General features: G+C 36.7%; 1 protein-coding gene across 1 annotated transcript in view; it reads right to left on the bottom strand.

The window, feature by feature from the left end:
- snapc3 (small nuclear RNA activating complex, polypeptide 3) overlaps positions 1-14763 on the bottom strand; it is a 31613-nt gene that overhangs the window by 5511 nt on the left and 11339 nt on the right. The window contains exons 3-7 of the mRNA XM_043720596.2: positions 12022-12106; positions 11147-11251; positions 8600-8749; positions 6350-6432; positions 3911-4075 (exon numbers count right to left, since the gene is read on the bottom strand). Of these exons, the coding sequence (XP_043576531.1) occupies positions 3911-4075; positions 6350-6432; positions 8600-8749; positions 11147-11251; positions 12022-12106 (588 nt within the window). The remainder of the gene's footprint in view (positions 1-3910; positions 4076-6349; positions 6433-8599; positions 8750-11146; positions 11252-12021; positions 12107-14763) is intronic.

Raw genomic sequence — 14763 nt, 5'->3', positions numbered from 1 at the left:
TTACACACAAAAACAAGGACAGTGTTAGCAAAAGTGTTAAATGTTATCTTTTGCATCAATGACATAGCCTAAATATTAAATGGAAATTTTTAAAAATTCAGATGTCTTTCCTCAATCATGAGCCACAATATTCAAGTCTCTCCAGAACATCATCTAAATTGCAGAGACAGTCTTTTTGATTTCTCCCCATAACTGAAATATCGTCCAGGTAACACTGGACTCCTTCCAATTTACTTAAAATCTGACCCATGGCACATAAGAATCAGATGTGATTTCAAACAAAATTGTATTTGATTTGTCCTTTATGTTATGTTATCAAGGATGTCTCAATTTATATTTATCTGGAGATAAGTTTGACTAATAAACCTTTATATAAGAACTTACAAGTTATAGGAACACAGCAAGAAGAATAGGCCACTCAGCCCATCAACCCTGCTCTGCCATTCAATAACATGATGGCTGATTTGATTGCATCCTTAACTACACTTTTCTACCTGCCCCCATTACCTTCAACTTCATGGTCAAATATCTGACCAACTCAGCTTTGAATATATTCGAGAAAATTCCAAACACTAATGAATGGGGTGGCACAATGGCTCAATGGTGAGCACTGATGCCTCACAGCGGCAGGGATGCGGGTTCGATTCCCACCTCAGGTGACTGTGTGGAGTTTGCACATTCTTCCCGTGTCTGCGTGGGTTTTGTCTGGATGCTCCGGTTTCTTCCACAATCCAAAGATGTGCAGGTCAGGTGAATTGGTCATACTAAATTGCCTATAGTGTTCGGTGCGTTAGTCAGAGGTAAATATAGAGATGAGGAATGGGTCTGAGTGGGCTACTCTTTGCAGGGTTGGTGTGGACTTGTTGGGCTAAAGGGCCTTTTTCCACACTGTAGGCTAATCACCCTCAAAATATATTCCTCCTCATGATTGTATTAAATGAGCAGCCCCTTATTTTTAAATTGTGCTCCCTGGTTCTAGATTCCCACAGAAGGGCTGGATCTTCTCAGCATCCACCTTTTGAAACCTCCTTAGAATCTTGTATTTCAAGATTCCTTGGTCAGTTTTACTAAATAATAAAATTATATAAAAGGTCTTTTAAAATGTGGTTCTTGGTGTCCTTTTGATTAAAAAGGGGACCAATTTTAAAAACACTTGGGTTCTGCAAATGGATGCAACTTGTCACAGCAATAAATTCAAGCTGAGGGCACAGCCAATTTTGTTGGGATGGCATTTTTCAATTGCGTTTTTTTTAAACATTAGTGTGACGACATGATTTGCACTGGACAAAAATCGTCCTGAAGGTGGTTCACAAACCTCGACATAGGTTTGATCGATTTTTGGAACAGAAGAAAGTCAACTTTGAGAAACTCCATGTTGAAAAATTAAAGAGCCACATCTACACAACAGAAGGGTTATATATAAAGCTTGAGAGTTATGCACTGATCAACATTGATGTACTTGGCCATTGATTTTTTTGGAATATTGTTATCAGCAAAATAAGTTATTGCATGTGCCTAAATAACAGTGTTTGTACTTCAACATAACTGATTGCCTTTGAAGTGTTTCCAACGCATTCCTCACAGCAAGACGTAAGCCACCTCTTCCTAATTGCTAGGTCAACCATGCAATGATACTAATGGCATAAGTAGAGAAACACAGTCCTAATTGTCACCCTTTAGGATACAACAGGATACATGATTCAAGTGGTAGGAAGTAGCAAATTGCACAAACAAAGAAGGCAACACAGATTGAAAACCACAAATAGTTTCTTTCTAAAGAACTGAGTGTTGAAGATACTTTTTGTCAAATTTCATGATAAATAAAAATAATATTGTAAGATATCAAAAAATCTTTGTTGTGCTCTCCTGCCGGTTTATTGAGTTTATCTAATGACCAATGAACAGACTGAGGAGGAATGTCCCAAGTTAAAATCTTGTAGACCTATACAGAAAATACAGATATCTCCACAAAGCCAGAGATAAAAAAAAGGTAGTACTGGACTAAGAGGCCCAAATTCAGCATGTCCATAAGGAACCCCACCAACCTTTACTGATGCACCACAGAAAGCGTACTATTTGGGTGCATAACACCTGCTACAGCAATTACTCTGCCCAGGACCATAAGACACTACAGAAGGTTGTGTGCACACCCCAGACCATTACAGAAGCCAACTTTATATCCATGGATTCCAATAACACATCTTGTTGCTGCTGAAAGACTGCCAACATCAAAGACCCCTCCAACCCCAGCAATGCTGTCCTACAACCTCTTCCATCAGGCAAAAGGTACAGAAGCTTGAACACCAACAGGAACAAAACCAGCTTCTTCCCTGCTGTATTAAACTGATGAATTGACACTAACTTCAAGTAATGATGATCTTGCTTCTCTCACCTCCTGTGCACAGTAACCTGTTTGGCCCACTTTGTCTAAGCACCCTATGGCCTGTATGTCCTTGCTTACTATGATCTGCCTGTACTGTTCGCAAACAAATCTTCTCACTGCACTTCGGTACACGTGACTACAATACTCAAATCAAATAAGTAAATACTAGGCTAATTTGATTGTATTCAATGCTCTTAAATGACAGACACATCCCTGCTCTTAACATCTATTCCATTACACCTGCTGGAAGTGAACAAGTATGGAGAAAGGCAGGATCGAGCTCAGTGGCAAGCAGCACCCGATTCCTCTGCTTATTCTTTTGAGAGATGTGGGCCAGCATTTATTGTCCATCCCTAGTTGCCCTTGAGAAGATGATGAGCTGCCCTCTTGAACTGCTGCTGTCCACTTAGTGGAAGTAGACATACAGGCCAGGAATTTGACTGAACAACACTGAAGAAACAGCAATATATTACCAAGTCAGAATAGAAAATGGCTTTTCAGGGAACTTGCAGTTTGTGGCATTCCCAGGGGGAGGCTCTACAAACCTCCAAAAGCCTTCCTTGTAGGCGAACATACCAATCAGCTACTAAATATAAAATTGATGAAAACTGAGGGCATTGGAGGATAGATAGCAGTCCTGAAATCATCTTAATCAATTTTAAGTTTGGACAGAATAGGTGAGGGGAAGGAGAGAAAATTAAATGAGTTCTCTAAACACAAAAATATCTTTTTTTTTAATCCAGTAATTGAATTTCAGAAAATGTTCGATCTTTGAGGATGCAGAATAGGAATTTCAAAAGTAACATTTGGCTTTACAGTACTATTTTCCTCTATAGGTTAATAAAGCTGGAGAAATGTCAGGTGTCAGAAAATCAGCAATGTTTGATTCACAGAGGAGCTGCTGCAATAATCAATTTTAACCAAGTTGACACAAATAACTTATCTATGCACAACCGTTAGCAAGACATTCCTTCACTCGAAATGTATTATAACTGGCATATTTAATTCAGTGTTTCCCTGGCATTTCATTCAAGCCAAAGGTATCTTATTACAAGATTTTAGGTAGCAATTTGCCCTTTTTCTGCAAACGGTGATTAAACAGAATTTAGAAACCGATCATAACTGTTGTCCAAATCAGTAACCTACATTTGAATTGACGCAACCAAAATATAACCACAGTCAAGAGGGAAATTGCTCAGCCAGACTAAATCTTACCACACATTTTCTGTCAAACTTCCAATAAAGAAAAATAAAACATCAAGATACAATGCAAAGATAACCAAAAGAGAAAAGGATAGCAGGCTTGGGGGTAGCGGTAAGGGTTTAGTGATTTGGCTTTTTCACTGCTTCATAACTAAACATTACCCTGAATGGAGTAACATTATTATGTAACTCACTTCATGAATTTTATTGACCCTTAATTCTTTATTTTAATGTAATAAAGCAGCAAAATATGAATATCTTCTGCACTCTGAAAATATTGGTACTCTCCCAGAATATTTCTGCATCCAAAATCCATGACTGTACCTGACATCTGTGATGATGATGAGATGTTCGCAGTCACCCTGGTGACAATACAAATAAGGATAGCCAACCTTAATACACATATCATTGAACGTATAGTCCTCCATTTTAGCTGTTCGAAATTTCCCACAACCCCTGTCATGGGATTCTGCCCATTCAATAATGGTCCTAAAAAAAAGGGGGGGGGGGGGGGCGTGGAGTGGAGTAAAGAGAAAGAGAGAGAGTCTAAAAAACAATTCCAATTGTGAAAATACAAAAATGCAAGTGAAGTAGATTCTATTAAATGAGCAGTTTTTGGCTAACTAAGTCATGCTGATTTATAGGCCAATTGGTAACAACAATTATTAATCTACACATGCAGATCCACTGAATCCTCAGGAGAAGATATGAAATTGGATAATGGTACTTTTGCTGATATTTTTTTTTTTAAGTTGGCTAGGTTAAGTTGATATTCAGGGCACTGTTTGGACTTTCCCATGTAGAAATAGTTTGTATACTGGAAGTTCTTTACCCTGGAACAGTACTGTATACAAATGGGGTTTGATTGCAAAAGTTACACTCACTTCAATGATAACAACTTGGTGGCTGTCTCAAGGTACAGTCATTCCTAAATTTAATTTTTTATTCTTTCGCATTCACAGCTGGGATCTTTAGTTCAATATTTAAAAAAAACCTTTCTCCAATAACCATCTGCCACATTTAACCAAAAAGTTATCAATGCTATTGAAAATTATTTGATTTGATGCTCATTGTATAGTTGGACAATACTTACCACATTTCTGCAGCTATTGCAAAGGATAGAGACTTTAATAGATGGAGGAAACAATTGGTTCAGCAATTCACTGCCAGATCTAACTGGCTTCTTAGGGTTCTACATTCCTCTCGAAGAGTGTGGGTGCTGGAAAAGCACAGCTGGTCAGGCAACATCTGAGGAACAGGAGTCAACGTTTCAAGCATAAACTCTTCATCAGGATGCTGCTTGTCCGGCTCAGTTTTTTCAGCGCTATACTCTTTGACTCTGATCTCCAGCATCTGCAGACCTCACTTTCTCCTTCTACGTTCCTCTGCCTAAATGCTCATTATTACAGGATTGTCCCTGACAAAAGAAAAATCCTGGCTTCTTTTCACTACCTCAGACCATCCTTTTTAACTTGTTACCTTCACCCTCACCAACAAGATTTTGTTGTGACTATGATTGAAACCATTCTATTGAAGCTCGCTTTGTTTCCCCAAACCCATCAGACTCTAATATTCCCCCTTCTCTTGCCTTGAGCTCAAGTCTTCTCCAATTACTTTCTTATTCCACCAAATATCTGCACCATGATGACATTCATCTTTGTGGAGACACCCGTGACAAAGCTGCTCCTTTAACAAGGTTATGCTATCCAGAGTGAAAAAAGACCCCAAAAAATCTGGGGTTGAAAGGTTTTGGAGCCTATTTGATAATAGCTAACAGATAGTGCCTCAGGCAGAAGACTTTCAAGTTTATAAAAAACACTTGTACAATGAAAGGGAAGTGGCCAGTTCTCCCAGCTCAGCTTTTTTCTGGTTTGGTTTGGTATTTAGCAGTAGTATGAAAAAGCCACTGGACCAAAAGAAGCAGGTCCATGCTGGTACTCTCTGACTTATCTCCTGTTAAGAACCAGTGTTTGATTTTACCTTTTGTGCCAAGGAGTGTTTATGGGAATTGTTGTAAGTATTTGGTACAGCATCATTCAGTTGGGATGATCTGTTGGGTTTTTGGAGAGGTTAAGTTATTCTGTATTCTGGTTTCTGTTGTTTGTATTTCATTCAGTAATTTTGTAAATAAATTATGTTTTGTTTAAAACAAAGTGGTTTGACCAGTGACATTTCTCCTGGAATATACACTTTACACCTGCTTAAAACAACTAACAAAGTTAGAGTCTGGGCTACCTTCTTGAAATGTTTTGAGGGGGTCTGGCCTGGTACATAACACCCCCCAAGGTCATAGACTGTTGAAATCTTCATTACCTTAAGAAAATTCCAGCTGGTATCTTACATTCTACCCTTTGGTCAGTCAGAACTCTGCTGCCCAAGTCTTTTTAACTCAGGACCCTATGCTTGCTTACCTGTAAGGCTCCACCTTTTCATATTTCTGTAATCTACTCCAGTCTGACAACTCTGTTTTGCACCCCAATCCTGGTCTTGAGCAGCCTTGATTTTTAGTTCTCAAACTCAAGACACCTTTCCCTAAACCTCCATCTGTCAACTGGTCTTTCCCTCTGAAAAATACTAATTTAACCCTACCTTTTTGAGCAATTTTTTTGTAATTTGCCCTAATATCTCCTTGTGAGACTGGATATCAAACTTAGTTTGATAAATCTATTGAAATACTATTTTGAAGATAACAAGATTTGATTATAATAGAGACAAGTAGATACATTTGATACTCTAAAACTAATTTTATGAGAGCCACCGTACCTGCTCAAATCTCTGCATTCAGAATATCTCAAGTCATTATAGAAGGTTCCTTCAAAGAAGAAAAAGGCTGACTTGTACAAGTCCTATTTTTAAAAGAATGTTCATTTTTATTAATTGCATACTAATTCTTAACATAAAAAAGACAATTAAATGAAACAACATATTTGAAATAAACTGAAAAGATGATTTGAAGAGGATGAGAATGAGCACTGAATTAAGAAAATAAACAACTTATTAACAAGCACATTAATAAAGCAATCGTGGGTAATAGAATCCTCCCAGTAAATAGCATGAATAGACAAGTTAATAATGAACAAGCAAAATACTGTGGGCGCTGGGGATCTGAAATAAAAACAAATTACTGGTAAACTTGGGAGGTCTAGTAGTATCTGCACAGAGAACACTGAGTCTTGGGAATGTGATGGGGGCTACGCTCTGGGGAAAAAAAATGGAGAGGCAAGTAGAACAAACGGTAATGCTAGTCTCGAGGAAAGACCATGGCAGTAGAGAGATGAAATAGATTAAGAGGTGGTATTAATGTTATTAACAAAAACTGGTCAGCTCTGAGTGCAAATCCACGTAAACAAGCCAAAGGATGGAAGAGGTAGAAAGAAAGTGAAGGGTGTGGGGATTAATCGAAATGGAGTACAGAGTTTATGGCCTGATGTTGTTGAACTCAATGTTGAGTTCTGCACACTATAAAGTGGTTAAGGGGAAATGAGATGCTATTCATGCAACTAGTGTTGGGATTCACTAGACAACGCAGTAGTCTAGCACAGAAATAATAAAAAGGAATAATGGGAAAATGAAATTAAAGAAATAAACTAAAGTTGACAGACAACAAAACAGAGAATAAGAAAAAGGGATACCAAAAGTCCAGAAAATAAATATAAAATTAATTAGGAAGACAAATGAAACAAAATTTAGCGATAAAGATATATTAAATAGTAGCAGCAAGACTTTCTACAGACGAAAATAAAATCAAGGTAGGGACAGAGCCACTAAGGAGTGCACATACAGTAAATGAAGACAGTGAAATGACAGAAATATTATAGACTTGGCTAGGGAGATTAAATTAGTTGATAGAACATTAGAACAGATCTATAAGCACTTTCACAACACTGGTATCCATTAATGCAAAAACTATCAAAATTCAAATTCATTAAAACAGTCATACAAGAGCTTTAATTCTTCAAAGTATCATTAAGATTAGACAGAAACTGCATTGTTGACCAGAATAACAACATAGTAACTTGGGACATGCAGCAGTATAGCTCTAAGTACTGTTCCCAAAGGAAGGAGTCTACAGTTTAGTGCTTGGCATTTTTGGACATACTCTCAAAGCCACCCAGCAGGAAAACCTCGAGCAACTGAGCTACATTTCACTGAATCCATTAGGTCTTAATAGTGACTAATGTTCATTATTTATGAACACTTAAATTTATGAAGCATCTTTAAACAACACAAAATGCTTTCCACTCATTTGAATATTATTGAATTGATCTACTGCTGCAATGTAGGAAACATGATGACCAAACTGCATATAGCTATGTCCCACAACATTAATAACCTAATGATCACATAATGTGTTTGCATAAATGTTATCGGAGAGTTGAATATTGACCAGGAGACTAGTGAGAACTCCCCATGTCGTCTTCAAATTGCAAAGGATACTTTGTATTATCTGAGAGGGCACAGGGGATCTCAGTTTAACTCACTGAAAAAGGTATCAATCCCAACAGTATCACATTGAAATGTTACTGGAGATCATCTGCTCAAAGCTCTGGATTTGGGCGTAAATTCTGAAGAATAGGATTTCTGATTGTTGGAATCTATCGACAGTTGACTCTTCATTTGTACAGTTCTCTTTTTATTTATATTCACATTAACAGGCATATCTATAATTCATAGTTGGGGTTTTCCACTTACATGCCAATCAAATGTTTAGTAAACGGAGAATGCAATATTAGCTTTGTTCTAGTTAAATGGTATTTCAAATAAAGTCTGGAAATCTGCATTTTATTTGAGCCTCAAAGATGTTCACTATCTGTGAATGTGCTTGACAAATGGTCACTTGGGAATGCTGTGCGTGCCTCAAAATGAATCACATAACTTAAAGATGCCTAGCTCGTCCTTGAAAAATACCTTAAAACATGCACAGCAACTTTGTTCGAAAGGTGACCATATTTGACGTGGAAATATCCAGAGTTTACATAGGTCTAAATGGAGAGAAAGGATCAAAATGAATACCTTGCTAATGTGTTCTGGAGCCAAGTCTGGAGTATTGCTGAATTCTCCACCAATCTGAAGGTCACTGACACAAGAGATAGCATCTCTTAGCTCAGTTAGTCTCTGACTACCCAACACAAGCACGGTGTGATGGGGTTTGTTCTCCCTGTGCTGTGGGAAAATAATTGAAAAGTTGTCATGGCATTAGTATGTCTTTGAACTAAAAAGCAGCATAATTTGATGAAGAAAGCCAACAACAAATGAGCACATAAATTGTGTAACATCAGTAAAATAAAACTCTTTCAACAGTTGTGTATATTAGCATGCCTCAGGGCTCATTTGCAAATTGATGACAAATCAATATAGTGAACAGCTAAGCTACAGAGAAGTACATTTTGGGTTCAATCTGAAAATAAGATATATAATGAAAGTAGTTACTATAGCTCAGCAATCAGCACAAGAAAGTCCAGTCAGGCTCTTGTGGTCATATAACAACCACTGCTGGGAGAGTTAATTTGATGGAAAACACAAAATGGGTTGTGTGGGGCAGCAAAGGCACATGTCAAATAGTCTGCAAGTTTTAACATCTCTCAGCAGAATATTATAGTGTTGACAATTAACATATTAAAAAGATACTAATTATTTAAAAGATCTCAAAATTACAGATCAGACTACTTTTTAAGGTGGTGAAAATCTAGAAACTGTGAGGATCCAAATAATCACAGGATTCATGTACAGTTGATTAAATATGTTGATCATAGCATTGGTTCAGAGTATGTATGGGAAAGGTCAAGGAGCAATTTTGCAGAAAGACTATTAAGTAAGAACGAATTACAGTGTTATAAGAACAGATTGAAATAAGAGCTCAGCAAGCAAAACTGTAACTGAACAATGGAATGCCTTTAAAGAGTTGGTTCGGGTACAGTCGAATTACATTTCCACAAGCAACAGTGGTAAGTAAACTAAGTACAGCTCCATGGGTGAACAAAAAACCAACGTGAAGCAGGTAAAAGGGGCACATGAAATATCTGCTATCAGCTTGGTAATAAACAACTGGGCTGAATATGGAAGTCAGGGAAATGGGGAAAAAAACAGGAAGTAGTAAAGTAAAAAATTAATAAGTAGTAGTGGCATGGGGCTGATTAGGGACCAAAGAGGTCTAAACATGGAGGCAGACGGTATGGCTGAAGGTAATAAATAGGTACTCTGCATCTATCTTTACTGAGGAAGGAAATGTGCCAAAGTAACAGCAAAAGCTGTAGGCAACTGAGATAGTAGAAAGGTTACAAACTGAAAGCAATGTACTAGATATACTAGAAAGGTTTGTTGTACTTAAAGCTGTTAAGCCCCAGACTGGATGCTATGTAGGCTGTTGAGGAAAGTAAGGGTAGATAGGTAAGGGCTTATGCCCGAAACATCGATTCTCCTGTTCCTTGGATGCTGCCTGACCTGCTGCGCTTTTCCAGCAACCCATTTTCAGGTACTGGCCACAAGCTTACAATTCTTCTGACATGGAAATTGTACCTGAGAGCTGGAGAGCTGCAACTGATACTCATTCAAAAACAAAAAAAATGCATAGTTGAATTAAACAATTACAGGTCAGTCAATTTAACCTCAATAGCAAGAAAACTTTTAGAAAACAGTAATCCTAGTCAAATCAAGTCACTTGCCCAAGGATGGGTTAATTGTGGAAAGCCAACATGGATTTCTTAAAGTAAATCAAATTTAACAACTGAGTTTTAGATGAGCAAATGAGAGGATTGAAGAGGGTAATGGTTTTATCTGGTAGATATTGATCTATTTGATATCAAGATATTTGATAAAGTGGCACATAATAGGTTTGCCAAAAGGCATGAAGGTCATGGAATAAAATATCAATGGCAGACTGAATATAAAGTTTAAGTTAAAGATAATGAAAAAATGCAAAAAACCTAAAAGTGGCATCAGACACCGATTTCAATTTCAAGATGGAATAGGTTAAATCTTTATCTTGAGAAAAGAGAAGACCAAGAGAGAATAAATGAACATAAAATTTCAATGATGTAGCAAAACGTTGGTGTAGAGAGAATGTTTCTACTTGTGGGAGAATCCAAACCAGATTCATAAATACAAGACAATTACTAATAGATAAATAATAGATAAATAGATAATTAATAGATAAATAAGAAACGTCTTTTCTTAGAGAGGGATTAGAATTTGGAACACCCAGCCACAGGAAGCAGATAAAACAATAGCATGAATCATGGGTGGGTGGGGGGGCAAGACATATGGTCAATAAATGCCAACATATAATAGTTGGCTTGACTGATCAATTGCAATGTGTTCTATGAAACTGGCAACACTTACAACAGTTAGTTTTGCCATTTTACCAAAGTGCTTTCAAAAAGTTCAGTTACAGTGCATGCATTGTGTGAATTAGTACTGAGATCACATGCTGAATAGTGGCGTTTATTACTAATCTTTATTTATGAAAAGGAATGTGTCACATCTTTGAAATGGCTCCTCAAGATAGCCAACTGTGACTGGTGGCTAGCAAAATGGATACCACAGGTTGAACCTAATACACACCTTAACAAATATAATTGGAGAGTAGACATTAACAGTGAGAATCACTTCTCCAGCTGCAATGGAATCTTCTGGATTACTGGGCTTTCTTCCTACTGCTTGCATTTCCTGAAATGCACAAAGTACAGATAAAAGCATAAGATACAAACACTGTAGTTAACTATAGCAGCATCATTCTTCCAAGTAGAACTTCAAAATTTAGTGACATTAAGTTGGTTTTAAAATCAATCTTTTAACCTGCTCCATCTACAATATGAGAGGTTTAAAATCTAATTCCACTTAACATCAAATACTTTATGGATTTAAATGAGTAATTATGACAACATTGTCACTTATTTTCTGTGGAGTAACAAAGAGTGAAGCTACAATAGTACTGGACAAGTTAGCTTAATGGCTACTATGGGAAAAAAATTAGTCTATAATTAAAGAATAATAGTTCAACATTTAGAACTACATAATATTAACAAGCTGAGGCAACATAGCTTCATGAATGAAAATCATGCCAGACAAGTTGAAGAGGTAACAAACAGGATAAAGGAGGCAGTGGATGCAATATATTTGGATTTGCCTGAAAGTTAACACCTCCCCAATTCTGAAAACTAATCTAACCTTCGCTTGATACATTACTCGACTGCATCATGGCATGGTTACATCCTTGAGAATTCAAATGTATAGAACAGAATTACAGCATTCCAGGCCCTGATCATTCTATCCTATATGGAAAATTAAGTTAACCCTGAAGGATTTTAAATATTTTGTCTATAATTTGCAACTCTACACTTTATTCTTACTCCTTCAAGTAATCAGAAAGCCAAACAATTTGATTAAAAATGGCTCTGAAATTAAATCAGAATTATGATTAAGACAGATATACTTACATATTCATGTTCATAAATTTCTTGCCTACAGGCACGATCATATGTCAAACGTTCCTTTCTCTTTTTAATGACTTTTCTTCGTATTCTATATGAGAGATGCATTTCAAGTAAGTATTTAAGTTGGAAAATATCTATAGCCACTTTATTAGAGGATCCATCTGTTAGGTGTCAACTTTCTACCTAGAGATCCATTCCAAATGTTGACAACTCATTAGATGGTTATGCTGGAATAGCACTGCCAGCCAGGCAGCAAAAGTGACGGACTGTGCTTTTCTAACACACTTTGACTCTGATCTCCAGCATCTGCAATACTCACTTTCTCCCACTCATTAGATGGGAACATTTGACAAATGTGTGTTTTTATTGATAGTTTTAAATAATACTTCCAGACAGATAAATATGTTGACTTCTTTTTTTTTCCTTTCCTGTCATGTACACATAGTCTGTGCAGTTTTGCTTGAATGATTATATGCAGGATACAGATATGAAAACTACACTTCAAAAAATCATACCATCAAGAAAACATTTACTCAAAGGGGTTAACATTTCCTTCAATATGAAGTACTTTCTGATATCTTTCTATATGTATTAACAACCTTACAGTACTAAAATATTACCCTCAAGCACAGTGCAATACTATTAAGAATGTTCATGCAGAAATAATGTTATTAAACTGGGGGACATGGCCCTATAACCTGCCTTCTGAGGTTAGACTGCTGCTGCAAAAACAACAGCACATGAATTGATCAGGCTGGATTTCTCCAAACCAATCCGATCAACAGCCTACATGTCCAACACCCATTCTCCTAGCAATGCTCTGGAGTCAGATGAAACCTGCGGCATTAAAACTTGGGGACACTGGGAAAACATTTGGCAAGTTTACTACATTTAAATTGCTTCCTGGTTCTCATGCCCCGTGTTCTGCTCTCCATCCTATGTTCACCTTGTCTTACGTTAAATGCACTTACATTGTTTACATAATTACTTCCAAGTTCTGCATTCATACCACTGACGCGTAAAGAAGCTTCCTCTGAATTCCTTACTTGAATTCTTGATACTTTTTTATCTAGGTCTGTTTCATAATCAGATCTCTCTAGAAATTAGCTCTAATTAATTCCTAGTTGTCTTTTATAGTCTTATGCACCAGCGTCACTTCTTTCAGTTATCGGTGTTCCACTGCTTGAAGATAATATTCTTCTATTCTATTTAAATTCTTATATTTTCCTGAATGAATGTAATATCTCACTAGTGTCAAAATTCATTATCTAGCTAGTTATATACTAATTCTACACGTTTATTCATCTTTCTGTAACAATTGACTATACTCCCAACTTGGTGTCATTCATAAGTTTAGAAATTGCATGATTCCAAAGTCAGAATCATTAGTACAAATTGTGAACAACAGGCAATATAAAACTGATTTTTGAGGGAGATCCAAATTTCTACCAGTCCTTTTGCCATATGCTTTTTGTCTTTTACATTGCACTCTACTACCTGTTCTTGACTCCACAAGAGCTTCTTGTGTTCCTTAAAAGCCTTTACTGTTCAATGGTAAATCACAGGGTTGTACCAATCATGCTCCTTGTGAACTGACTTGTAATCTTGCATATATTTTTCTTGCCTTTCAGAAAGATACATTCTTCAAAATTAAAACGAAAGCTAATTGCCTTAACTGTGTGAATGAGCAAATAAACTTTATAGAGAATTTTAAAATGATACCAAAACTACCCTTTCAATAAAGTGCAGCAAAGAATGCCACATTGCTAGTGGGTTAGAAATGTTTCTCACTAGTATTTAAACTAAGGATTTAAACTTAGGAGCTGCATTTCAGACTTCTTGTCTGCCACCCTGACCCACCTAGGGAGACAAGACAAATGAGTGGAATTCAAATCCTCTCTAATTCTGTCTGGTGATTGCAAAATTTAGCCAATCATCAAATTGGCTTCTGTTTTTTTCTGGACAACAGACTCTTTGATCATAACACTGCACAATTCACACAAATTTTTCCTTACATAGTTCAGGAGGAAAAACTGAAGTGCTGCAGAAGGAAAAACAGTTTGTATAAACATTTTAATTGGCTCTAACTAATTTGATAGAAATGCACTGACCGATAGCCCAGAATTAACTTAATAGTAATTTATATAAATTATCCCAAATGTCTGAAGAAATCCAAAAATGTGACAAAAAGGAACATTAAAATCCCTAACATGGTCACTCACAGGGATCCATAAATGAATCCTATTAAGCACTCAAAAGGTAACATTGATTATTTAAAAAGCTGAACTTTGTCCATCTAGTCTGCTCATTCAATTGGCTATTGTGCCTATACTCTCCACACAGGAGGCTGCAAGATGTATATTCATATATATCACTCCCATCTCCAAAAATAACAACAATGAAGTAGGGACAAGAATTATTCTTTTGCAGGCTCTAGGATTTTCCTCAAGGGTTGACTTTTGGTTTTTGTTTTGGTTTTCAAGGGCTCATTTTTTCCTTCTCATTACCTCCCTTGTTGGGCAATACAGACAGATCATACCATCACCCCTTGTATGGGTGTTGAATTGTGTGGGATATAGGTAAAGTAGTGTTATTTCTGCAATCATAATTATTTATGCAAGGTAAATGAACTCACACCAGTGTAAAACTGTTTCAACTAAGAGCTGAGTGAAGGAAATATATAATTGTTTTTGTATTCGCTAAAATGTGCATACAAGAATGAAATGCGCCTGCAAACAATGGTAG

The sequence above is a fragment of the Chiloscyllium plagiosum genome, unplaced genomic scaffold (assembly GCF_037043375.1).
Source record: "Chiloscyllium plagiosum isolate Xiang-an unplaced genomic scaffold, Cpla_swu_hap1 HiC_scaffold_2, whole genome shotgun sequence".
Taxonomy (NCBI): Eukaryota; Metazoa; Chordata; class Chondrichthyes; order Orectolobiformes; family Hemiscylliidae; genus Chiloscyllium; species Chiloscyllium plagiosum.
This window is presented reverse-complemented; position numbering and strand designations above follow the sequence as displayed.